This window comes from Alligator mississippiensis, chromosome 13 (assembly GCF_030867095.1).
Source record: "Alligator mississippiensis isolate rAllMis1 chromosome 13, rAllMis1, whole genome shotgun sequence".
Lineage (NCBI taxonomy): Eukaryota > Metazoa > Chordata > Crocodylia > Alligatoridae > Alligator > Alligator mississippiensis.
This window is the reverse complement of record NC_081836.1, coordinates 45,379,986-45,407,788: the sequence shown is the minus strand read 5'-3', so window position 1 is coordinate 45,407,788 and position 27,803 is coordinate 45,379,986. Positions and strand designations below refer to the sequence as shown.

The window sequence follows — 27,803 nt, the reverse complement described above, 5'->3', positions numbered from 1 at the left end:
TCTATGCTGTCGAGAGTCACTGGAACGGTTCCAGGGTCTCGCAGGTGACGATGAGGCCACGGTCGCATTCGTTGGAGCGGTGTTAGTCCCAACGCACATTCTCTTGGGTTCCAGGCACAATACGAAACTCCGATGATCGCCAGTACAAGCTGTTCTGCACCGGTGTGCTCTGGTCGGCCGTCATGCCATGCGTGGGCCTTCTGTTCAATCACCCCTGCCACAAGCGCTGGAATCGGAATAGGCCGATGGACGCTAAACGCCATCATGTCGATGTCGGTGACATGTCCCCTACTCCATGAAGCTTGTCTCACCAAGAAGCTTGCTTCTTCCTGGTCCAGGAGGTCGGACCCAAGCTCCACGACCAGACGTCCCAACCACACAGCCAGAGTTTCGTCGGATCGGATCCTGGATTCTCTACACAAATTCTGCAGTTCGGCTCTGGAGCGAGCGTAATAGGTGGTAGCTTGAACTGCATTCTGTGGACCGATGACTGGGCTGCTTGATACTGCAGGCTGATCAATCTCCTCATGAGTTGTCGTTGCTGTTGCTGTTTCTGCCGGAGCTGCAGTCATTGTTACAGTGGGAGTCGTTGCTGTCTCAGGCGGGAGGGGCGGATGCACTCCTCCGCTCGACTCCCCCTCCCTTCGGCAGAGGGGCGTGGTCGGCGGAACCGACGCTGCGTCGCTGGGCGGAGTTACCGGCCAAACCCTCGCGGGCTCTCCCGAAGCTCCATCCCTCACTTCCGGCTCCTCCACGCGGTCTTCCCTCTGCTCGGCGCCATCTTGTTGGGGCTTTTCAAGATCCCCTTTCTCAGCCGCTTCTCTGACCGCTCGAACGGCCATATGCAGCTGGGTCTTTAAACTTAAAGTTTCGCTCATTAAATCAGCCATAGTTTGAAAGGTTGCATTTAGTTTTCCCCCCTTGTCGCACCGTAGGACCACTCTCTCATTGACGGCGCGGTCCTCCGTCTCTGGGTCTTCACGGAGCTCGGACGGACGCTCACGACCCCTCAGTCTAGGCACCACCATGCAAGGGGAAAACCAGCCGATTGGCATCGTCTCTCCCATGTCTCGGGCACACCGTGAGCAACGGACACACTCCCGGGTGGGGGTCGGGCTTACTGCGCTCGCCGGATCAACTTCGGCAAGGGTCACAGCCTCGAGGGGTCTATACAGGACCCGCTCATCGCCCATGATACACCCGAACGGCGCAGGGTGAAGATATACTTCTTTCCCTTCCAGGGCACCGACTTCTAGAGTTCCCTCTTCTCCCCTTAATGAAAGGTGTCCACAGACACATCTCTTGCCCGTTCCGCCCGCCTGGTGGTATGCGAGGTGCGCCTCCAGTTCTCCGACGCTTGCTACGCTGTGTCTCCCACTTCTCCAAGGGCAGTTCTCAACTAATTCTAACTCTAGCGAGCCCTCTCCTGAGCTCATCGGCATGTGCCGCGGTGATCCCGATCCCATCATGGGTCGCGGTGATCCCGATCCCATCCTCGTCGCCATGTGCGCGCCGGGTCTGACCCCAGGTCGCTTTCGTCGCTCTGCACGCGGGCTGTGGCCAGCAGCCCGGGCAGGCCGGGTCGGAGAGGGAGGTCGCTGAGCTAGAATTAGGCACAGACACGTAACGGTTGATTTTAAGATTGTTTACTTACACCGAGATGGTCGTGGTGCAGGCTGAGAACTTGCTTGAGTTGCGGTTACAACAGAAAACATGAACACACGTGGAGGTTGCAAGGCTCCACACAGAACACGAACAATCACGTGGAGCTTGCTAGGCTCCACGCAGACAAACTCCGGATGTCCAGGACAAGCGCGCATAAAACTCGTCGTTACGTCTTATAGTAGGCTCCGTTCGAAGACGGAAAGAGGTGGGCGGTGGATCAGGCCGCCAAACTCCTCTGAGCGACACAAAGGGTTTCTATTACCCTGCCGCGCACACCCAGAGTCCCCACGAGATGGATGCGGAGTCCTCTTCAGCTTGGGCGGAAACTGCTCAAGCCTCTTATACGGCTAGCAGGCCAATCGCTAGCTGCCACGTGTGAATAATTTAGAACTAGCCAGCTGCGGGGCACAAATTTGCATACGACAAGCGGGAAACCTTTGCACCGTGCATTTCTGTGCTGCAAAGGAAATGCACCCTGCAAAGACCGCTGCAAAGTGGCGGGAACACTTTCCTGCACGCGGGTTCTCTGCGCAGCAGAACTCCTCCTTGCAACGAAGCTGCAAACCCACGGGGATAATTCTTAGTGCCGAAGCACACACAAAAAAAATCAGACCTTTGGGTCATGACACTATGTATTATTTTACACATTTAGATTCAAGAGAAAAAAGTCTGCTTTCACATTTACAGCATTAATAGTAACCTTAGTGGAGAGTTAGCTTCTTGGGCAGAATTCAGGAAAAATAGATTAGAGATCTCTCCCATGATATACCTTACCATGCTATTTTTATATACAGGTCCGTATGTGTGTGCGCACACACATTCCCAGCTAATTTCAACTTCAGCTAATATGCAACATACACTTTAGGATGCAATACTTTCAGGACAGTCCATCAGAAAAAACGGGGACACAGTCTGTAGTTTATGCATTTATGCAGGCACACAATCACAGACAGAGGATGGGGATCCAGTCAGGTGTCAGATACTAAGAGACACACAGTCTCAGGAGGAGAGGCAGCAAAGCTTGTCATATAAAAAGGAACAAAAATGAGAAACATAGAAAATCGGATTAGGATCATCCAGAAGGTCTGTATAACATGGCACTGACCTCAAACCAAAGTGAGAAATCCATGTCGGGCTGCTGCCAATTCCACTGACACAATCAAGATGGGGTTGTGGGTGGTGTTCCAACTCGGGAGGATATTTATGGGCAGCACAGACAAGGGAATGAACTGAGATTTTGGCAGCAGCATAAGTCATGAGACTAACAATTCCAATTCCCACACCGAAGAGAACAGTGAGCAGCCCTGCTAAGCAGGCATTTTCCATCAACTTTCAATGCTGCCGACAACACCAACATGAAGAAGCAAGACCCCAGAATCTGCTATGACCCTCCTACCCCCTCCGGCAAAGATCAGAGTATCTTCATTTAATGTGCCAAAATGGAGAAAAATGTCATCTTTTGCATCTTAGACCAGATATACTTTCCACAATAATTGGAGCTGCCAACATTCATTCTAGTCTTCCAATGAAATCTGCCAGTCTTCCACTGACATCTGCACCTTCAAAAAGCATCATGCCAAAAGCAGCATAAGGCATTTGGAGATTCAGAGAGTTGCTTCCTCTGATATGTCTATGCTGTTGTCACAACAGTGGAGTTTGGAGATAACCAAGCTGATTTAAACCAGACAGCTTGGAGACCAGTCTACTTATGCCCACACAGAAAGCAACATGGGCTAACACAAGGGGAGACAACTTTTTGGCAGGTGTGCCACAAACTAGCCTTGTAGCCGCCCCAAGTGCCACCAGATCCCCTTCTCCTGCCCAATCTGCTGCCCTGCTCTAGGCACCCTACCTGATGTGCTGCTCTGCTTCCTATACCGTAGTCCCTGCAAGTTTTGCTGCTTTGCTTTATGCTTCTTGCCCTTTCTGTTGCTGTGCTGCCTGTCCCCTCCCTTATCTGCTGCATGCCACACACAGAGGCTACCTGTGACACCTGTACCACAGGTTTGCCACCTGTGGGCTACATACTCTGCATTTGGGGAAGTTACTGCACCATGTGTTGACCTCTCTGCTCCTATGGCAAGAATGTTCTCAGTGTGCAAACTATTAGGTAAAAGATAGCTTTGGTCTTTCTACCTTGCACTGCAGTCACAACAGCAACAGTAGTGACAACTGTGAGATGCCATGAGGGACAGCTGCTCTTCACCTTTCATGTGGAGTCCTTCAGGGCCTTACTAACATCTCTTTTTGATCATTAGGGAACATCCTAAGATGCTAGATGAAGGTCTGCATCTGTAACCAAGTTACAGAGGTGTTCCAGCATCTGGGGTAAACCAAGCAGCTGGATTTGAAGGCAGCTGAGGCAAGCACAGGCTGAGCAGGAGGTGACACTGACTGGAAGAGAGGAAGCATAAATGATCTGGTGGCAGCTGTGAGCATGTCATTTTGTGATCAGCTATCCCATGTATTAACACCATGCACACACTAAGCGCAGTCCTCATCACTCCCCCTGCACATCCAAGGAGTAGCTATAGCCAGAAACGCCTGTTTCAGAAGCCCCAAAGATTGAGTCCCATTATTGTGAAACAGCGATCTGATTTTGTCACTTGCACCCTAGAAGCGCGCTCCAGCATAATCAAAGTTGAAGCTACTGCTGGATCAGCAGTACTCAGACAGGCGGCAGCCTGCTTTCCCAGGAAGGCAAGCCAATGAGAGCTTACTACTGCAGGGCCCCATGCTCTATGCTGCCAGGCAATCAGGCTCTGGATCTACTTCAAGGCCTCAAACCTAATTTTTAAAAAGTGCCCATTAAAGTCATGTTGAGCTTCTCACGTTTTCCCTCTGCAACCCCTCCCACAAAAGCAGTGCTCCACATGGCTCAGATCATAGAGCAACATTCAAAAGCTGTAGCTTTCTTTTGCTAAAGGGCTTTGGCTGAAGAACTCTGCCTCTGGTGATCAAAATGGCTGCCACTCTTGCCATTAATTAGCAATGCATACACGTCCCATGGAGTAAGCCTTCCCACATAATAGCAAGCTGCCATAATGACCTGGCTGTATTTCTGGGGGGAAGGGGGAGTGGGGTGGAAGAATATGACTTTCATTTCTAGAAGTTGCAGCCCACTTTTGTTTTGTACAAGAGACTGCTCAATGGCTCCTGGTCAGGGAATCAGGAGAGACTGCTGAAATGAAACATTTTAAGGGGTTGTAAACTAACTCCAAATTGCTGGCAATTCTGAAATTCACTCACCAAAATGAGACCAATCTCTGAAGTGCGATTTGAGTAAGGACTGGAAAAAGTCTGGACTTTAAGTACTTGGAAATATCTAAGAAACAGAACTGAAATAGTTTACTTCTGGTAGCTCCCTCTGTTTGTCAGATACTTCCCAAGCCTAGGAGAAGGCACGGTACATGCCCTGGGAAGTTAACTAAACCATCTGAATCCTGTACTAACAATCTTGTAGCAATGGGGATTTAGAATCGTTTTAGGAAGAGCTTCATGCCCTTAATATCTTTAAAATTAAAAATCAGAACTGTTCTGTGCCTTACCTGTAGCTCACAACTCTCCTATGTGCAGTCAACACTCATCCAGGCTCAGTTGTTTGTGATGGGGGAGTCACTGTAGTAAGGCCTTTCAGTTGAAAGGAGCAGGACTGAGTGACCCAGAAGGGACAGTCTCCCTTCCCTCCTCTTAGAATTTAATGTCTCTTACAAACTACACAGGGACAGACTCATGGACAACTGTCACTTTTAACCACTTTAAAAGGGGAGGGGAGAGCTGCTGCGAAGAATCACAAGCTATTACCCTTTAATTGTGTGCCTGCCCCTGCAGCAGCATGAACTAAGTCACTGTAACTTTACTCTACTGTAAATCTACTCTAATGCTGATTTTGGAACAAAACCACACCATTCTGCATAAAAGATGAGTGCATTTGGATAGTCACTGAGCAGAATATTAGCCTTTATAAAGAATCCTGCACTTCAAAATAGCATTCTTGCCCACACAAACACAACCACATAACAGTTTTCCAGGAGCTCAGATGTTTCAGCACAGATGCCATAGCAGCTCAAAAAGTAACAGAGTTAAGAGAGGTAAAAGAACATAAAAAGAAAGAAAGGGCATATTATGGTAATATTTGATGCATTGCTCTGCCCCTCAATTGCATTTCTTGTGAAAGTATTTTATCGTAAGACAAATCAGTGCCCTTTTATGGGCTTCAGATGAAATGCACCAAGGACAACCAATATCACAAGGGATGTGGTTCATGTAAGTGAGCAGCCCAGTATGCACATAATAAAAGGTCATCAACACTGAAGTAATCAAAAAAAAATCTTGGGTATTTGATGCCATGTGCTCCTTTAAGATAGACAGATGTGACTGTAATAGTCATTCCCAGCTCCCTAATTCCTCAACAACAGAGTTCTTTAATAAGCAAGAGTTGACACCTGGTCTTAGGTAGTGATTTTCCCCCCACAAATCTCAGCACACTTCACAAAGGCAGGCAAATATTCCCCGTTTTACATCTGAAGAAGCTGATGCAAAGTAAAGGGACTTGCTCAAAATCACAACCTGGCACAGACAGAGCCAGGATCAGAGAACAAGCAAGTCCCCTTTGATCACATGTCCGGTATCCTGCTTACCATCCTGCACTGCCTCCTGCTTCAGTGAACTAGCAAGAGAGGCTCTTTCAGTATTCAAAAGAGCAACTTTCAAAGAGCTAAATTTCCTGTGATCACAAGGTCCAATCCCAATAGGATGTACTCAGCCACCTTGGTAGAATGACAGATTGCCATGTGTGGGTCTTCAAAAAACCATCTTTAATACCAAAGCTCCATGTATTCTTCAAGCTCGTTAATGATCTCATGGCACTGCACAAAAGTAAAAGTCTCTTTTGGTGATCTCATTCTGCTGTGCAGAGCACTAGTTTGCTGTGTTTCACTGTGGTGCTGTATGTACAACAGAGTTCATGCTTTGCTTTGGAGTGTACCACTGGATAAGGGTGAGGTTTGTTAATCTTATACTTACTTCATTAGGAAGAATTAAGAAGCAAAAGAAATGATAATGCTGTTCAGAGCAGTAGCTGGGCTCCTAAATGCATATCACTCAGTACATTTTTGGAGGCAAACCTTATGGGTTACCCTCTTTGAAGCCTAAAATTTACAACCAGCATTTAAGTGGAAGGAAAAAAAAGCCCCTTAAACTGTATTTGACAAGTAGCTAAATAACACAACCTAAGTGCAGCCCCTCAGTTCCATCATCTTTCTACCCAGGATTTTTATTTTCCCCATACTTTAGGCCAGGGCTGTCCAACTTCTAAGCCCTGCAAAGGCTATACGCCATGTGGGCCTCACCAGGCAGGCCACAGGCTACCAGGCCACACCACATGGATGTATGCTCCCCTGCTCTGAATAGGCACCACCTTGCACATCTGCACCAGATGCCCACCTACTGCCACACTGCACCCCCACTGCTTCCCCAACCCTCTCTCCTGCCATGCATAATGCCTGGAAGTGCTTTTAGCTCCCTGCTGTGCCATACTGCAGCAGCTGGAGAATGGAGGAGGAGCCTGAAGACTGGCTGCTGTTGCAGGTGGAATAGCGAGGGGGGCTGCAGTCAGGTGGGAGCTCAGGGGCCACAACTTAACCTCTCCTGGGCCACAGGCAGCCCGCGAGGTGGGCAGCCCTGTTTTACACTATAAGCAACAAGTTTCAAGAAATACACAAGAGTCTAACAGGTGGTAAAAATAAATAAATAAATAAATAAATAAATAAATAGAGTTGCTGCCATGAGAAATTAAACTCAAAACCCGACACAGCTTCAGGGGTCTTTGCTGTGGTGTCAAGAGGTGACTTCAGTAACACGGAGAGTGCCAGCCACCTTCCATTCACGTCAGACTATTTCCAATCTGCGTAAACCCCAAACCAAGGATTCCACTATTCTGGCAAGAGCTTTGATATAATCATTCCAAAAGAGGTTAAAAATAACATGATTGCTTTCCTGCACCTAAAGCAAATATTTTGCAGTCATGCTTTTGTCTGGTATAATATTCAGATCTATTATAACTCAAAGGAGCTTTCACTGTCTTTAGTTCAAAGCAGGCTAGCTGGTCAACTCTCACTTAGTCTATTCAAGCAACGTCTATTTAAGGCTACTTTGGTTCTGACAGTGAAGGAAGAACCTGGGACTGAGGGAAAAGTGAAGACAGGGTTAGATGAGGAGAGAACTGACAGCTGAATGAGAACAAGAGCACAAGGTAGCTGAATAAACTTTAGTCTATGTCTACACAGCAGTCAAAGACACTGCAGCATACTGCAGAAATACACAAGCTAGCTCTACTAGGAGCACGGGCAGCAGGCTGGCTGTGGCAGCACAGAGGTCAGCGTAGGCTGCAGAATCTGCCCATGCAGCAGCCTGCACTGAGCTGCCAGAGCAAGCTAACTCAGGTACTGGTGCAGCCTACTGTAAAGCTGGCTTGGGCAGCTCTTCCCTGCACTGTAAATCACTGGTGTGACTGAACTGTCAACGTGCCCTGCATTACAACTTGAGGAAAAACAACAGCTGAGCTGGCACCAGAGCCAGTAAGAATTTTCTCAATCCTACTAGACTGTCTGGGCCATGTACAGAACACAGCTAAACACTCATCTCTTCAACAGCACAATAAAATAGCAAGAAAATCAGTTTTACTTTACTCCTCACTGACACACTTGTCTACCTGATCCCAGTATAAATACCCAAATGAAATAGGACCATATGCCTCTCTCTAGCTTTTCAAATGTCCACAGGGCTTTCCAAAAGTCAAAGCATATCTACAGTCTACTGTCCTTAGGAACAGCTTGTTTACTTAGCCTTGCACGAGATTTTATGTTGCATTTCAGCAAAGATTAGAAGAGATGTACCTCATCCTTTCCAAGGGTCTTGAGGTGGTCCAGGATCTGTGTTATCACTGTCTCACACACCTTATTAATTTCAGCTAGGAATTTGGAGTCTCCACCATAGAGGGTGTCATTGGAATCAACTGCAGAGGCAAGCATAAATAAATCTGAGCTTAATCTAGATGGTTATAAAAGTTTGTTTACTACAAAACAATAGTGCATATCTAGACAGTACTAGTTTGGGAAGCTGCAAAACTGGTTCTTCATGAATATGAAATCTTCTTTAAACATCAGTCACTTTTGTAAACACTCTCTTGATGATCTGAGGACTGCCGGATTGTGACAATAGGCATGTTGCCTACTGCAGGTTTTTAAAAAGATACACTTTCACTCTTTATACTTAGAAAATTACATTATTCTAAAGCAAAACCTGAAATCACCTGAAAAATCATGGAAGACATTAAATTCAGATAATTGTACTGATTAAAAAAATGATAAATCACAAGAAATAACAGGTTAGATTCAATAACCAGAATGGTTTTATAAGGAACATTGCCATTGATCAATGAGACTCAAATGGTGACAGGGGGAAGCCTAACTCATTAATTACAGTGGTAGGTAGATGTGCAATAAGTACTCATTGCTCAGGAGTTCAAATATTTTATGGAGGCATAGGATAGATACAAAAATCTCTGCCCTCTCAAATGCCCTTGCCTTTTGTATTTGCTTACTAGTCCATTACTCACCTGGAAGACGCACATGAAATCACAGTTCTCTACACATACATGTAACACAAAGAGCTTATGCTGGAAGCAGTAAAAGCCAGAACACAAAACTGATTACAGAACAGACAATGTAATTCAGTCTTTTCTTGTATACCATTTCTAATCAAAGAACCAGAAACCAGTTTGCTACATTTTGCAGACCAAAAGCAATCTGTCATGTTTCTAATTTGTTGGGTTGGTGAGATTGTGTGCAAGGCCCCAAACCTGAACTCTGAAGCACTTGTCTCTTGTTTCCTCAGAAACTGGAAATTCTGCAGCAACTTAAAGCTGAGGCACCATAGGTCAGAAAGGTGACCTTTGCAGCATCTCATTCTGCTCTCTATGGTCCAGCAGGAGATGGCAGAGAGAGGTTTGGAGCTGAAAGGCACCCTTGAAGGTGTGAGAGAACTTCAGAAGCATCTCTCAGAAGAGCACCCAGCTGCACGTGGGATTGGAAAGCATCACTGTCTTCCGTGGAGATGCCAAAGCTGGAACTAGGTGGGAAATACTGCTTCATCACATGAAGGCTGTCCTCCCCACAGTCTGCATTTGAGTACCTAATGTCTAACACCAACACATTTGTATCAGAAACATCAGGAATTCCTGATTGCTGCTGCACTGGGGCTCTGAATCTTATGGCAATTTCATTTATCAGTACAGTTTTAATGGCTGACAAAATCCACTATAACCCTCGCTTGCTTGCTACTGCTGTCATTTGAATGGTACCTGCAGTTAGCCAGGCATGAAAGCTATTTCACTGCAAGCTGAATTTACTTTAGACATCCTCAGGCACTTTCAGTGCACCAGCCAGTAGCTGCTGGAGGGAATTGCCATGTTTTGTTGATATATGACATAATTAAAGACACAAGACTACTAGAGCATCCTCCTCCTTCATGTCACAGATCTCTAGGTAATAACCCACATGGACTTACTTATCACCTGCAGGAAAGAAGAGATACATATCTGCACTAAGGGAATAAGGATCTGCTGTCATTATGGATGTTAATTTTCTCTCTCAGTATTTCTAATAAATAAAATTCTCATGTAGGAGGGGGGAAAAAGAACCCCAGTGTCCTCAGACATACTTCACAATCACTCTGACAGTTTTTGAACCACAAATCTGTCTCTGAAACAAGGCACTCCAAGATATCCATTTAAATATAGCGCTGTCTACAAAAGTGTTTCCCAGGCCTAAAGGGGGAAACGCATACATCACATCTGTCATTTGAAAACTTCAAAGCACTTAAAATTTTTAAATTTCTGACTATTCCAGGGAGGCGAGTCCTGTTTGTCCATTGTATACATGACAAAGAAAAGATCACATCCTCTTTCTCAGGCACACTGAAAAATTACAGGTAGATCTATGCTATGGAGCAGTAGTTCTATCCAGGCTGTTAAATCCATGAAATATTCTTGTTATGGCTGGTGACTGATTAGCAGCCCATTTACCTGAAGAGCACAAACATTTATTTTATATCTATCTGACTTCATCTGGAAATCAGTGTAGCCAAAAGAAGGAAGCTGTCCAGCTGTTAGAGCAGGGGACCGAAAAGTCAAGACACCCCAGTTCTATTCCCAGCTCTGCTAGCTTACTGACACATGGCAAAAAACCCTTGAATGACACTGTGCCGCAGCTTTCAAGACAGAGGAAGAATCATGATTCCACTTAACGGAGGTATCAGAATCCAAGCTAGAATTTGGCACTGTAGAATTCAGAATTCCACCCAGCCCTACTTCTCTGCTATAGAAGTATGCCCATTTTTGGCAGCATACACGCGTGAAATTGTTCTTTTTAATGACTGTAAAGTGTGTATAAATTTACCACAGCAACTTTCAAAATTAAGATGGCCATCAAAGCACTGTCCGAATGATCTAAAACTATAGTCATGCCAGGGAGGAAACAATCTCTTGATTTTCCTTCCTAGGTAAGGTTGTGCCAACAATATCAGGTCAATATCAATTTAGGTCAAAGAACCCCATCAGGATCAGTGTATTCTATATGTTAAACCGTCTTTCACAAAAGGGAGGAAGCAAAATCCAGAGTAGATATAATTTAAAGGGGAAACTTGGTCTCTTTTTTCTGTTACCTGGATCTTTAAAACAGGACTTAAACTTTGGATCTCTCTCTCTTTTCTGAAAGTGTGTTGTGCTATTACCCCAAGAGCCAGCAGGAAGATGCGTCAGAGACCTGGCAGTTCAGTGACTGGAATCCATCCAGATCACACAAGGGCTTCTGCTACTTGCTCTGGCTTCTGTTTTGCTTTAAAAACAAAAATTGTCCATCCAAACATAACTGCATATATATTTATATATATAATTTTTTTTTTTCAAATGCCTCTTGGAAAATATGACCCCTCTCTATCTCCTCCAGTCTTATGACTCCAATATACAGATTAAAATTTTAGTAGGGAAATGTTTGCATTTGCTACCCTTTAAATGAGCTGCCCATGTGAAAACTGGAAACAGGTACAAAAGAACTAGAAGCTTCTCCAAGAGACGGGTACCACAAAGAACCCAATCCTGCTTCCAGCGAGATGAATGGCACAGTTCCATGGGTTCAACTAGAATATAGCTGGTCCCATGATGATCAGAGGACTAACATTTCAGTTAAGATAGTTGTGATCCATCTCTCATGCACAGGTCCCCTAGCATTAAAAGGAGGAACTTGGGATCCTTTGTAGGTAACTGCTATCAAACAAGCCTTTTTCCAAGTGGCTTGGTTCCAGCCTCTCTGCCTGATTCTACACCTTGAAAGGTCAGTGTGAGGCAAGAAATTTAGTAAGCTGTGGGAAGAACTGAAATAAATCTGGAGTCACTATATTGCAATAAATGTAATCAAGAAATAGCACCCATGTCAAAGCATATTCTTCAGTCTGAAGTGTACAGTGTGGGCTAACATGCTTATTATTTAGCAGAGTTAAAAGTGAATTATTTTTCCATTTAGGAAATGGGACTAGTTTTTTTTGCAAGGAAACCATTTTGTTTAGCACTAATAGGCAACTACTTGATACATGCAGCCTGTCAATAAAAGACTGAAACCGCATCTGTTAACATTTGCTGTAACAAAAATACACCGAGGTTTCCATTATGAAATTTCAAGATACAGCTGAAGTTTTAAAACAGAAGATACCAGAGCTTAAGCCAGGGTCTTATGTGTGTAGGTTACAATGCATCTTCTCTAAAATGACACCAGCTTTCAAAGTACATAATCTTCTGTGTTTCTGCATTCTGGAATTTTAGATCAGGAATGAGCTTTACATTCTGAGATTTAGAGATATTAAGTAATGTATACCACATTGACAGTTCAATCAAAAGAATAAATAAAACCCTTTACACATCTAGATGTGAATTATTTTCATAGATTCTAAAAGTTCTGATAGTGATTCTGCTGGAAAAGTCTATTTATTTTTATTGGGAACTGCACCAACTAGTTGGATTGCCTAATCATTTAGGCTGACTGACCTATCTAAAACATTTCTTTTTAAATAAAAAAAAGGATTGCTGGTCTTACAGCATGTTCTTTGATCTTAAAAAGATGAGCATGCTTTCTTCCTTTCCCCTTAATTACCACAGGACAGATCAGGGTTAAGTACGTGTAATATTTTAATGAGTTTAAAACTTCTTAAAAGACCAAGGAAAAAGAGCTGAACAACCAAACATGATCCTCAAAAAATAAAGTTTACAAATTCCCAAGCTCATATCCATAGCAAATAACCAAAAAGTCAGCTCAATAGAAAGAGAATAGGAAGTTTAAGGGAGATGCAGATGATATTTTAGGAGCAGGGAAAAGGAGGGTCAAACAGTAGGTGGCATATTGGAAAAGACAGCATTTTCATCTTTGGTCACAAGCCAATAATTTTGAAAGTGTGGACAGTCTTCAGAGGAAGCACTCATGGTGGCAAGGAATGCTCAAGTCAGCTGGCAAGGAATGCTCAAGCTGGAGATAGGACTAAAATTCTTCAGCTGCAGAGTTAGCTATAAAAAAAGTTGTTCATGTTCAAGCCTATTTTGGTAATCTTAGTAACCTCTGCCACAGCAAGTTTATAGAAGTACTAGCAGGGTTAAAAATATGCTAAAGTTGACTTTTATGTCTAGAAAGGCAGTTTTTGGAGTCCTAGTGTTAGGGAGTGATGTAGCCCAAAGAACAAAGATGCATGAACAGATGGGAGATGAGGCAGATCTGAGTGGAAGTCCTTGGAGACAGAGTTGAATGACACGCACATACAAGTGATGTCCAAGACTGAAGCCAGCTGGGAGGTGTCCCCATAGTAGGAAAAGTAGAAAAGCTAAGCAGAGGGGAACACCTTGAGGCATTTCATGCCAAAGATGAGAAGATAAGGAAAGCCCCTTCCAGCACTTCTAACAGTTAGAAAAACAATGCTAGAGATATACTCCTTAGGTGCTTGTATACAAGGTTGGAGGCTGCTCCGACGCACTGTAATTACAATCAATTAATCAAGTCTGATAAAGTGTGGTAATTACTGTGTTCAAGTCAGTCTCTGTGTCTCATGCATCAGTGTCGTCTTGCTTCAAAATGGCAGCAGGGGCACTTTATCTAAAGCTCAGAACAAGCTTCAGATAAAGCGTCGCAATGCCATTTTGAAGCACGGGGACGCTGATACACGAGACACTCCAGGGGGTTTAATTAAAGCGTCTCTGAAAGCCACTCTAATTAAAGCGGCAACCCCAAGCACATGTAAAAACACCCCTTATTTTAGCAAGCCAAAAAAATCTTTGTTCATTAAAGTGATCTCTGTTGAAAGGACCCTTGAAAGCAGGGGTGTCAAACATGGCTGCATTTTAACCCCTGTGGCTCCCTGAGTCAACACAGCAGCTCAGGTACTCATGGTAGTTAATGCTGCTACCATTTGCCCTGCTTCCGTAGGTGGGTCCATATCTGGTCCATGAAGAGCCCTGTCGTTTGGCTCCTCATGCTAGATCTGGATAAATTTGACACCCCTGCCTCCATAATGACATGCATTTTTCCTGAGAGCGGTCAGTTCTGTGTACTATTCTTCACTCAGTTTCTATTTCAGAAAGGCTCCAGAGTTGGTTTGAGCTGTTATTTAAGTCTTTTGGTTTGTTTGTTTGTTTGTTTTAAAAAAAAGCAAAATCTAACCAATAAAAGCTTTTGTAAACATTATTTGGAATCCACATGCCATAATGAACAGAGGCAGGTTATATTAGTCTCTGACAAAACCTATGAGGGTTACATGCTTTGCAGGAAGCACAAACTCTACAGTTAAGGAATCCATCAGCAGCACGGACTGCATTATTTATTATTATCCTCACCTCAATCTTTTGGAGTTGGGAAGGGGAAGGAAGACAGTGACAATAGCTGTTAAAAAAAGAAGCTCAATCACCCCTGTACTTATCTAACAGCTGCTCTCTTTGGTGACAGTAAACCAAGGCAAGTCTCTACAGCCAGAGCTAGACACAGCTCAGCTGGAAAGTCTGGCTAACAGACTTGCATCCCCTAGGGATCAAGCACAGAGGGGAGCATGCCATATGTTGACCACTGAGTTGCAATAAGATACTATTTCAAACAAATATACAAAGGACTCTGAACCAAACATTTGATAAAATCCATTGAAGAAAGGTAGGTTGTAATTCCAGGATTTTCACATGTTCAGTGCAGGTCAATAATACTTCATAAAGTATTATTTTAATCATGGACTGGATACCTGCTGGACAACTAATTCTTAAGATCATTCTACACCATACTACATAGAACTGTGCAGGAAAATAATCCATTGCACATGGATAATTCTTCAATTTTAATTAATGTTAGCACTGGCAAATCACCGATATAATGCCACAACAGAACATTATAGAGTACTGAACTCCAACTAACCCTTATAGTTTACCTTTGTCTACATGGTAGATATAAGTCTCTTGAGTCATTGCGGAGAGCAGATGCAAAACATTAGTATAAATCCGGATTTTGTCATCACAATTCTCCTCCCAAGTATAATCCTGGATCACATTTAGTAGTCCTCGAACAAGAAACAACACACCCTGTTCTGGATGGTCCTAGAGAACAAGTGAGAGGCAGACAATCAGAGAGGATTTTTGTTTTTCTTAAAAGTGATAACAGCTCTGTGGCAGAAGAAAACACAATACAAATAAAGCTGTCAACCAGTTGTTTTGGTTTTAGCAAGCCCCTTTAAAAACACATTAAGAGAAAATTATAATGTCTATTTGATCTATAATAATCACAGTATAGGCAGCCTTAGCAGACAAATTTTGAGATCTCTTGCTTCGTAATCAAAGGGGGAGTTAAATAAGAAGTTAGCTGTCAACTTCTTAATAGCTGAACTTCCAAATTACACATACTAGTTAGATTTCCCCCCCCCTTTCATTATTTCAGTAAACTACAAAAACAAGTATATTACTCATGTAATGATGTGTTTTGGAAAGAACACCTACACTGGGCAGACACCAAAGCTAAAGAGGAACGAACAACCTTTTAACATTAAAAGAAATCATTATGAAAGCAACAGCTTTTAAGAGGGTCCGTTCTTCTTCCGAGTTGTTTCCATGCTGAAAAGCGCTCATGTAGAGTTGGTATACAACATATCAGCAATTGCATGACCACCACGTTCTGTTTCCCGCCTCCTCTATATTGCAGAGCCAAATGGAAAGCAGTAGACTACTGCGTCCACCTGCTTAGCACCATTAACTTCAGAGAATGTATATTTTAGCTGCGCTTTAAAGATTCCACTCACCATTTGCTTCCGCATACATTTCATGATATCACTGCTGATATAGAAGCCCACTGGTTGGATCTGCTCTCAGAAACCTTCTCCCCCACGATGCATCATGACAATTAAAATCATCTGGGATATTCATGCTAACAGATTTAAATGTCTTGGGGTTGTTGGGTTTTTTTGCAATAAAATCTGACTTGAATTCACTAATGGTTTGACAGAGGCTGTTCATAGGTTTTTACCTTTGAAGAAAACTGGTATGCTGTTCTGAAATTGTGGAGGTGATGTTTTAGTTAATTGGACTGTGCTCAAGAAACATGTAACACTGCACTTCAACAACTCTGCATGTGCCTCGATATAGTATTAAGGGAACGTTTTTATCAACTGATAAATAGTGGGCATGGAATTTATAACAAAACATATAGGAAATATTAAAACCAGGTCTGGTCGATAAACCAAGAAAAATAGCCTCCTTGATCCTAAGGGATTAACTGCTTTGTGTTACATTTTCCACTAAGCTACTTACCGGAACAATTAACAAAGTGGAAAAGAAATTACAAAGGAATTCCAGGAGAAATGTTTCAGAGGGCCTCATCTTTCCGTCTATATTGATCATCTTTGGCACTTCAGGAACAAGGCTCACTGCAGCTTTGAAAAAAGCATCAGCTACAAAATACAATAAAATAAAATAATTGACAAAGTATTATAACCACAGCAGCTGGCTTCATAATCCTGCCTGTGATCCAAAAGTCATTTAGAACCCCATTATAATGAACTGTTCATTTGTATTATGCATAAAGCTTCAAGAGCACTCCCATAAACAGGAACCAAAAACAAATGACTTTAGTCACTGGGCTGCTTTTAATTTCTACTTCAGATAGCTTAGCAGAAAACTGGTTTTAAAGTAAAACACACTCCATTTCAAATACAGCTGTATAAAGTATGAAATTTAAGAATATTTTTAAATATCATTTAGTCAATACTGTTCTAGCCAGAATTAGTGGACTGAATACTCTAATATGAAGTTTTTTTCTAACTTTAGATTTCATGAGACCCATTACAAAGGACAATGAAAAATCTAGAGGTCAGTGAAGAAGCCAGACTTGCAAAATCTAAAACAGTATCAAACTGCGAGGTACTGTCTGTTGCCAAGATATGACAGCTCCTCTGAAGAATCAAAGGGTAAGGATTCTTAGACTCTCTTGTCCATTTTCATGAGTTTAAAGATGGATCCCTTAATGGTACAGTGCAGCAGAGGTAGGAATGAACTGCTCTGTAAACCTAAACAAAAAGTACTAGGATTTCTATGTATCCAGGACAGAAGGGATGACCTTCCTACCTCCCATGTTTCTTTTGTAATAATGGCTTTGGGGCCACTACAGCAATGATTTTACAATGCCTCTACTGCCCCAGTTTAGCAGAGCACTTTGGCACATTTCAGTACTGCTGAAGTCAATCCAAGGACCTCTGTGTGCTTCTCAAAACGGAAGGGAATCCCCAAGTGCTGAAACTGAGGCATAAGGGACACAAGTAACTTGTGGAAGTCCATCCTGTAGCAGGGTTGGAGCACTGTTGTGTCCAGGAAACAGGGAGAAGCAAAGGTTTTTTGGGTGGTATCTTTTAATGGGCCAACTGTATATAAACCTCTTGCATTCTATAGTAGATCTGATTTAAAAAAAAGACAAGATATCACCAAAAAGCCCAAAACAAAACAAAAAACACCCCCCAAAACCCCTTAATTCTTGTATAAAGCCAGAAAGACAAACAGATAATCCAGATCTTTTGATTCCTTGTAAGGGAGGGCAAAGGCAACTATGCTGGAGAGAGATTTCCAAGGCCCAGAGATGTTACTAATGGCAGGTATTGTCATTTCCAGAAGATAAACTCTCTCTGGAAAAATTCATTTTGACACACGAGGCTCTAAGCAAATTTGCTAAGTATAGAACCACATGATATCTACACTAAGCATACAAGGAATACCGACAAAACATTTGCTTTGGAAAAACTGTAGTTCTTATGACTCATTTCTTTTTCAGAACTTGTGACCTTCTGAACTTTTTGTTGCTCAGATCATTTTAGCTTCCATATTTATTACTTCTATAGTTATTACTAACTGGGCTGTGTTTTTATTTATTTCAAAGATAAAATTTGTGTACAAGATCAGCCTAAAGAGAAACGAGTGCTCTCTCAGCATTATTACGAGATGGAAAGCGGCAGCAGGTGTTCATTCTAGGACACACAGATAAATTGTTATCCCTTCTACAGTTGTCTCAGAAGTAAAACACGCGCACATCCCATGTTATGACGTAGTCAGAACATGTGACATGACAAATTAAATTTTATGACAGAAAAAAATATTCTGCATACCAAAAGTATCTCGTTCCACATGCAAAATCTTCCTGCCTTCTAGAATTACTTCAATCAGTGCAGAAAAGAGCTGTGCAGTACACTACTACGTTCTACAAACAAAATCAAAACCTTCTGGACCAAGTCAGCTTAGTTTTATTTACTCTCCCCATAAAATGACCATAGCAAACAATATCTCCTAGTTTAATTTTCTATTTAAACTTTTTACGATGCTTAATATTTTATTCAAGTCTACTTTAAGAGCAGGAAGCTCATCTCCATTCCCAAATAGATACTGCTCAGAAGGACAGCATGTTTTAGTCCCATTTTGTCCAGCTCTTTTTTGTAATTTAATCAAAGCCATTTTTTTAGTTCAGCAAAAAATGGTAGCATAGTTTTTCCAAAACCAGATGACTGCAATGGAAGGACCAAACCAAGCAACTTAGACCGTACTTGGAGTTGGCTTCCTACCTTTCATACCTTATTTCTTAAGAGCTGAAGGGGGAACAATTTGGATGCCTGGCTGTGTTTAAAAATACTGATAGTGTTTTGCTTGCTATTGTCCCAACATATTTAGAGGTATGCGCTGCTTCTCTGATTAGCTGTGTCAGGCCATTGATGAGCTCCAGATGAGTGGAGAGGCCCTGACCTTGAAAATAAAGGTCAGCTGAGCAACTCATCCTTAATTCAGCAACCTGATGCGCATTAATCAGGGTGCAAACGAATCAAATACAAAAACTAAACAACCAACCAATAATCAGGGTTCTACTGTATATATTCATTTTGGGCTATTTTCTCAGTCTTTTAGGGAGACAAAAGCAGCACATGAAAAAGGGGACAAAGCACCAGTTTCCTCAGTTTCCCTTCTGACTACAATGAGCCCTTCCATCATCTATCTGTTCCCAGCACAATGTCAAATGAGAAGACACTCTTGAATACCAGCTAGTCCCTTTAACTGGTCACCTACATTAATGATAAAATGGTTCGTTCGCTGGAATATTGTTTATTTGTATCCTGGGCAAATGTTTTATGGAGGTGGGGGAGCATCACTGTGCAGAACATTTTAAGAACGGGCAATTTAAACTAATCATTTGAGATGCAAGATATTCCAGTTAATACAGAAAAAAAAATCTTTAGAAAAATCATTTGCCGTCAAAACAATATTACTATTATTCTTTTGTAGAGAGGTAGCTAAAGTACCAGTCTTAAAGTCATAAGAAATCATTGTGTACTTCAGTTTGGTGAAATATGCTGATAAATGTTGCATCAATAGGATTCACAGATGTTAGGGTCGGAAGGGACCTCAATAGATCATCGAGTCCGACCCCTGCATAAGCAGGAAAGAGCGCTGGGTCTAGATGACCCCAGCTAGATACTCATCTAACCTCCTCTTGAAGACCCCCAGGGTAGAAGTTCTTCCTAATGTCCAATCTAAATCTGCTCTCTGCTAGCTTGTGGCCATTGTTTCTTGTAACCCCTGGGGTCGCCTTGGTGAATAAATACTCACCAATTCCCTTCTGTGCCCCCGTGATGAACTTAAAGGCAGCCACAAGGTCGCCTCTCAGCCTTCTCTTGCGGAGGCTGAAAAGGTCCAGTTTCTCTAGTCTCTCCTCATAGGGCTTGGTCTGCAGGCCCTTGACCATACGAGCTGCCCTTCTCTGGACCCTCTCCAGGTTATCCGCATCCTTTTTGAAGTGTGGCGCCCAGAATTGCACGCAGTACTCCAACTGCGGTCTGACCAGCACCCGATAGAGGGGAAGTATCACCTCCCTGGACCTATTCGTCATGCATCTGCTGATGCACAATAAAGTGCCATTGGCTTTTCTGATGGCTTCGTCACACTGCCGGCTCATGTTCATCTTGGAGTCCACTAGGACTCCAAGATCCCTTTCCACTTCATGCCACCCAGCAGGTCATTCCCTAGGCTGTAGGTGTGCTGGACATTTTTCCTCCCTAGGTGCAGCGCTTTGCATTTCTCCTTGTTGAACTGCATCCTGTTGTTTTCTGCCCACTTGTCCAACCTATCCAGGTCTGCCTACAGCTGTTCCCTGCCCTCCGGCATGTCCACTTCTCCCCATAGCTTTGTGTCATCTGCAAACTTGGACAGAGTACATTTGACTCCCTCATCCAAGTCACTGATGAAGACATTAAAGAGTATCGGTTCAAGGACCGAGCCCTGCGGGACCCCACTGCCCACACCCTTCCAGGTCGAGACCGACCCATCCACCACGACTCTTTGGGTGCGACCCTCTAGCCAATTCGCCACCCACCGGACTGTGTAGTCATCCACATCACAGCCTCTTAACTTGTTCACCAGTATGGGGTGGGATACCGTATCGAAGGCCTTCCTGAAGTCTAAGTATACGACATCCACCCCTCCTCCTGTGTCCAGGCGTTTCGTAACCTGGTCATAGAAAGAGACTAGATTGGTCAGGCACGATCTGCCTGCCACAAACCCGTGCTGGTTTCCCCTCAGCATAATTTGCCCTGCCGGGCTCTCACAAATGTGAGCCTTGATAATTTTTTCAAAGACTTTTCCAAGGATGGAGGTGAGACTGACTGGCCTATAGTTGCCCGGGTCCTCCTTCCTCCCCTTTTTGAAAATGGGGACCACGTTAGCCCTTTTCCAGTCCTCCGGGACTTGGCCCGTGCGCCACGAGCGTTCGAATATTCCCGCCAGTGGCTCTGCAATGATGTCGGCCAGTGCCTTCAGCACCCTTGGATGGAGCTCATCCGGGCCTGCCAACTTAAAGGCATCCAGTTCTTCCAAGTGACTCTGCACCACCTCAGGATCTACGCATGGAAGTCTGGCACCTTGCTGCTGCCTCTCTACAACCCCAGTGAGAGACTTGTCGTGCCCCTCACTTAGGAACATTGAGGCAAAGAACTCGTTGAGGAGTTCAGCCTTGTCCCCCCTGTCTGTCACCAATTGTTTCTGCCCATTTAGCAGGGGTCCTATTCCTCCCTGGGCCTTCCTTTTACTCCCAATATATCTAAAAAACAATTTCTTGTTGTCTTTTACTTGGGTTGCCATCCTCAGCTCCATGGTAGCTTTGGCCCGCCTAACTGCCTCCCTACAAGCACGAGCGGAGGAGGTATATTCATCTTTAGTGATCTCACCCTGTTTCCACTTTTTATGTGCTCCCCTTTTGGCCCTTAGGCTGCCCTGGATTTCTCTGGTCAGCCATGGAAGCCTCCTGGCCCCTTTCCCTTTTTTGCCTCGCTCGGGGATCGTCTTGCTTTGTGCCCGAAGGATCGTTTTCTTAAGGCACAGCCACCCTTCTTGGGCTCCCATCCCTTCAAAACTCCTACTCTGCAGTGCGTCCTTGACTAATCGCCTGAGTTCATTGAAATCAGCTTTCCTAAAGTCTAGCACTTTCACCCTACTAGTTACCTTACCCACTCAACGTCTTATGTTGAATTCTATTATTAGGTGATCACTGTCTCCCAAATGGCTACCGATCTGGAGGTCCCCTATCATGTCATCCCCTGTTGCCAATACCAGATCCAGTATGGCATTCCCCCTAGTGGGACCATGCACCTCCTGTGTCAGGTGGAGGTCCTGTACACAGGTTAGAAACCTGCGTGAGTGATGGGACCTTGCTGTCTGCGTCTCCCAGCAGATGTCCGGGTAGTTTAGGTCCCCCATGACTACCACCTCTTTAGCTTTTATGGTCTCCGAGAGTTGCCTCAAGAGCCCCGCATCTATTTCTTCCCCTTGGTGTGGGGGTCTGTAGCAGACCCCTACCACCAAATCCCTTTCTCCTTGCCCCCCATGTAGCCTAACCCACAATCCTTCTACTTCCTCAACCTCGGATTCTGTCTTGATGAGGGTTGATGTATATTGCTCACTGACATAGAGCGCAACCCCTCCCCCTTTCTTCCCTGACCTGTCCTTTCTATACAATCTATAGCCCTCAATATGTACCGCCCAGTCATGGGATGAATCCCACCAGGTCTCTGTTAGCCCCACTAAGTCATAGGTGTTTAGTGCAAGCAGGAGCGCTAGTTCATCCTGCTTGTTCCCCATGCTCCTAGCATTAGTATATAGGCACTTGAGCCCTGCGACTGGTGCCTTTGCTGCCCCCCCGCTCCGAGTCCCAAGGGGCCCATTGTTTCTTACCTTCTTGTTTCTCTATCAATACATATAAATTATCATAATTATAAAGCTACATAATATGGCAATAAATAACAAATAAACCAGCTCCATATACTCTCATGCTAATTTATAAAGCACCTTATTATCCATACGATTAAGATACAAGTGAAAGAATACACCTGCACCTTTGCTCTACACTAGGTTTGAAGGAAGACAGAATGAGAAAAGAAACTGATTTCCATACAGCTCTACTCCACGATAAGCAAAAAACTGACCTATTTACTTCAACCCTATACATAAAAATATGCAGTGATCTGTTCTGTTTGAAGCAATTTCTGACACTGCCCAGATGCTTAGTTATGCTGCTTAAGTAAGCTACAGTAGGGCTCAATAAAAGGACATAGCAGAGTGCTCATTGCAACAAATCATCATGATAAAGACTTCCTAGACTGCTGTTAATATCTTGTGCATTGCACCGAATACAACATACTTCATGCTTCACAAAATTTTTCCTTCCACAGCATCTCCTTCGTTCTGGTTGACCAGAGTCCTATAAATCCTTTCCCCTGAGCATACATGGTGACCTTCAGGCTCAGAAAGATATTGGCCTGCTTCAAGACAGTATTTTAGATAATATTGTGCTACAAAAAGAAAGGGAAATTCTTTTGTGGATGTATTCTTATAAACACTGTCTGAATGACAGTAAAAAAATGCTGTAATATATAAGGGTGCGTAATTTTTGGCAACATCAGTCCCTATCCAAGTTGCAATTGGATTTCTTGTACTGCATCTGTAATAGGCAATTAAACTGCTGGGATATAAAATCTTAGGCTGACCAAAAACTGTCTGATAAATGAGGTCACTCAGAATAAGAAAATAATTAACCTCCTAGAACATAATTCTGAAGAGTGACAGAGAATGTGAGGCTTACCTATCTGGTTATAGATTAAAGACAAACAAAAATTGTGTTTAGTTAAGGGGATCAAAACATGCCCTATCTACTCAAAATAATACAGGCAGGGAAATCAGTAGTTTCCTGTACTAAATGCCACCTTCATTTGTCCTACAGTACTATAACACACTATCCAATACTCCATTAGGTTTTCATTTCCACCTTCAATTAATATGAAAAAGCAATATGTTCTCCAGCTTCACCAACTCATGTTCTAATGCAAAAATTAAATGGTGACTTTTTTTAAACATAGTACATTTGATTATCATATATCCCAAGTATTAGGAAGATTATATCTTTCATCACAGCCAAGGTATTGCAGTATCCCTGAAAATTACATGCTTGTAGCGTATTTAAAGCTGGAGTTACTGTTAAGCAAATCTCAACCTTAATTTGCTAGGTTATATATAGGCTGCATACAGACGTTTGGTTTCTACTGAAAGAAATTTCTTCCAGCATAAAAACAGCCCAGGATCTGGATTGTTCCTCCAGCCCCGAGGCTGAAGAGCTTCACAGGCAAGCTCACCAGCCAGGGGGTACAAGAGGGCTTCTCCCAGGGCCATCCCAACCTTTAGGGGAGCCTGTTAATTGACAGCCTGCTCTCTCCCCTCCCTGGGAAGGAGGCAGGCTGTCAAATGCAGCTGAAAGCAGCAGCTGCCACAGACAACTAGGGAAGGTCCCAGCTCCAAGAGCATGCCCTCCCCCTCCCACCAATCAGCTGATTGGGGGGGGGGGGGGGGAGTCTTCCATGGTAGGAACCTTCCCAGTTCTTCCCCACAGAATAGCCCCACTCCTTGCACTCCTCCAGGTTGGCCCAGAGGAGTTTGTGGGAGGGGGAGGAGGGGGGAATACTCAAATCACTGCAGCAAGACTCCCACAGCCTTGTGGCAGGGGCACAGCAGCTAGCCCAGAGCACTGCAGGGTAAGGCAAGGAAATTTTGCCAAGGCAGTAAGGTCCCCAAGCCTTGCTGCTGTCACATAGCAACCTATTTTGCCTCGCTGTGCTCAAGATCACCTGGGATGGAGGATGGGGGGCAAGGGGAAGCCAGAGGAGACAGGTATGCAGAGGTTTTCCTTAAACCCAAGCTTCTGCCCCTCCAGCTTTTCAATCACTGACTCCGCCACTCAGCTGAGTGGCAAGGGAGCCAGGGGAAGCAGGCAGGGGGCCGCACTCCCTGCACTCAGCTCCTGGTACCTAGGAGAGGAGCAGAAAGAGCCATGTGGCAAAGCTGATAGCCTGCTTCTCATACCAGAAACTCAGGTACAAGAACCAGGCAGGGAGCAGCTAGGACTGTTCCTCCCCTCCCCTCCCAGTATATCCCAGGGGGGCAGGAGGTAGCAGCTGCCTCCCCCACACCTTCTCCACACTGATGATCTTGATCTCCAAAGACATGGGAGCCTTTTCCCCCAGGTCCACTCCTGGAGGAGTAAAGCCAGGGAAAAGTATGTAGACATTCACTCCCCTGGGAGATGCTTTCCTGGGACTTATTTAAACCTGATTGTTCCTGGGTTATTTTCCTCTAGATCAGCCATTTTTGCTGCAACAGAAAGTTTGAATGTCTGCACACTCTGGTTTTCTACCCCAAGAACAGCAACTCTGAAAGCAGAAACTGAACTCATGCAAACTGTAGGTGGTTTATGTCCAGGAATTACCAGGAACCCACTGAAAGGACAAGGCAGAGTAAGAAAAAAGAAAGAATAATTGATATTTGGTGAACAGGGAAAACATACAGTGGGAATTAAATATAAACAGAGATACAATTATGTGGATGGAGCCTGATCAGGAATTGGATAAATAATCTGGTTTGCTAAAAAGGACTCCAACACCCTAAAACAAAAGGCTTACACAGTATAAATAGAAGAAAGATGTTAAGATCAAAAAGGAAGATATTGGAACTTCTGGCAAAAATATATATCAATACTGAACTGCAAGGTTTATCTTTAAGCTATATAAATAACCAGTAATAATAATAACTTGTATAACTTTATAAATAATAACTTTTATAATTAATCAATACTAATTTTTATATTCAGTCTTGCTATCTAGGTTTTGTGTACTTTCTAAATTGTAAAATAGAGTAGAATGTTCAAACAGTCCTATAAGGGCACAAAACGGGCATTTCCAAGAGTTAGTGAAAAGCCATTGGCTACAGTGAGTAAAGGTACAGGGGAAAGCCTGATGACTAGAACAAATGTTCAGTCCTGGAGAATCCATCAAGAGAGTAATTTCTCTCAAGTAAAGGAAATTATGGTTTAAATCTAGCTCATCACTGACACTCTTTGTTCAGATCCCCTCCAAAATATTGGGGGACACTATTTGAAATGAGAGCAGAGACATCATCTAGCATAGTCATCACAGGCCTGCAAACCAAACAGCCCTAAATTCTAATCCTCAAATCTAACATCCACTCCCTTGTATGCCCATGCCCCCTAAACCTCTATGCTTCAGCTTTTCTGTGTGTGAGTTGCAGACACTACGTATCATCTCATTTATAACAGCCTCTGCTGTAATTAAATGACAACATTTATTTTAATATTTCTGGGGAAACTACACCATGCAGTCTTTTTTTAAGAAGATTAGTTATTAATACATTACATAGTGGTATATTTATTGCAAGTGAGTGAAGTTTGGCACAGCTGGAGAGAGAGTTATGCAAAAGCAATGTTCTCTAAGGACAAAACAGTTAACAATCTAGGGCGCTCTATAGTCTGTATGTGAACTTGAAAACTTTGCATTTCACTAGGGAAACAATAGTCCATCTGGAGTTATATAGCAGAAGACCACACACTGTAAACTCACCACAGCAATGGGGACTTTTCAACTCTTTAACTTATATATTTGCCACAAAACAGTAAAACCTGTTTGTGTTGAAGATATCTTCAATTTCATCCATTTCAGCTTGTATCTGTACTTTACTGGAATTAGTAAAATTTAATCTTGAATTAGCAGGATTAATTCACTTATCATATTTATTCCTGAAGCTAGACAAGGACTTGACTTTAAAAATAAATATGTTACTCATTCCTGTATGGTCTAAAGCTGACTTCATTGTCTCTCACTTAAGGAATGCTACGAGATTTAGGATTAAGAATCATGCTATCCATTTTTCAGTAAACTAGAGAACTGTTTCCACAGGAAGAAAAATGTGCAATTAAAATATTACCCATAGTTTTAAACCCAGAGGAATGACATAATAGAGCATGCATTTAATCTGAGTTTAGTTCAAAATGCTGCCCACAGGAAGCAAAGCTGATAAGGATTTATTATTCAATTGTGGCAGCACACCTCTCTGGAGCAGTGCTCAGTGATTCAGCTGAACAAATGGAGTACAGATTTACCCTCCAAATCAGCATTTTCCTTACAAAGGTGAAGATCAGGAGCTCTTCACAAATACATACTATCCATAAGACCTTATCTTCTGTGGAGAGCTTAATTAAGGACTCCTTCCTTCTCAGGAGGTAAGGTAAGTGTGCGGGTAAGTGCCGGGAAGACTGGGAAGATCCTCCTGCCATACAGACAGACTGCTGTGCATGAATGGTATGTGCCCCCAGTGGCGGGGTGCGCGGCAGCACAGATGCACTTGCAGTGGCGGGAGCATGGCAGCAGTAAGCTGGGAGCTCCTGCAGACGGTGCCAGCACTGTTGGGGGGGAGGAGGAGGGGGAAGGGACAGATGACAGGACAATGACACTGACCAGGGGTTGGTAACGACCCACAGGTACCGCTGGTAGTGGCAGCAGCGCCCAGTGGCAATTGTGGACCGCCCGCAAACACCACCAGAGGTGTCCGCGGTGGGATGGCGCATGGTGACTCCTCGCAGGCACCGCCAACCTTGTCAGTGAGTCCTTTTTGCACACAGGGTGCACCACCTCGTTCAGGGGGTGCACGTGCACCCCCTACGCGTCGGCCCTGCAGCTGTGCAGTTTTGGAGCCATGTGAAGCACCAGTTGTCTTTTTTTTTTTCTTTTTTTCTTTTTCTTTTTTTTTTTTTTTTTTTACTTCAAACCCCTGTGAGCTGTGGAGAGAAACTGCCCACACCTGGCCCTTTCTGCATACTTTCACATCACTTTCATACGTCCGCATCACGATTCCAACAAGCTAAAGGCCTCAATGTGGGAGCCTCAGGAAGCATCTGAGGCTAACACTATATGCTGATATTGATAAAAGGGGTGTATTTGATAGCCATGTTGATCTGAGACAAAAAGAAATGCAAAACTCTAGAATTCTTGGTTCAGAGATGATGCCTTTTATTAGGCCAACTACAAAATCGCAAAAAAAATTGAGGTTTTTTTTCAAAGTTTTGCTGCTTTGCTACATACCTTTCTAGGATGGCTCTACATCTTGGTGCAAGAACAAGAAGGAAAGCAAGAGGTAAAGGAATTAGGGGAAGCTCAGA

General features: G+C 43.6%; 1 protein-coding gene and 1 long non-coding RNA gene across 2 annotated transcripts in view; one reads left to right on the top strand and one right to left on the bottom strand.

The window, feature by feature from the left end:
* Nucleotides 1-27,803, bottom strand: part of VPS35L (VPS35 endosomal protein sorting factor like) — a 110,596-nt gene that overhangs the window by 5,172 nt on the left and 77,621 nt on the right. Inside the window, exons 27-29 of the mRNA XM_019494745.2 lie at nucleotides 16,538-16,677; nucleotides 15,169-15,334; nucleotides 8,562-8,680 (exon numbers count right to left, since the gene is read on the bottom strand). Coding sequence (XP_019350290.1) covers nucleotides 8,562-8,680; nucleotides 15,169-15,334; nucleotides 16,538-16,677 — 425 coding nt within the window. The remainder of the gene's footprint in view (nucleotides 1-8,561; nucleotides 8,681-15,168; nucleotides 15,335-16,537; nucleotides 16,678-27,803) is intronic.
* Nucleotides 9,013-27,038, top strand: LOC132244591 (uncharacterized). The gene is made up of 3 exons (XR_009456161.1): nucleotides 9,013-9,799; nucleotides 17,054-17,193; nucleotides 26,690-27,038. It is a non-coding gene; the product is annotated as an uncharacterized LOC132244591 (long non-coding RNA).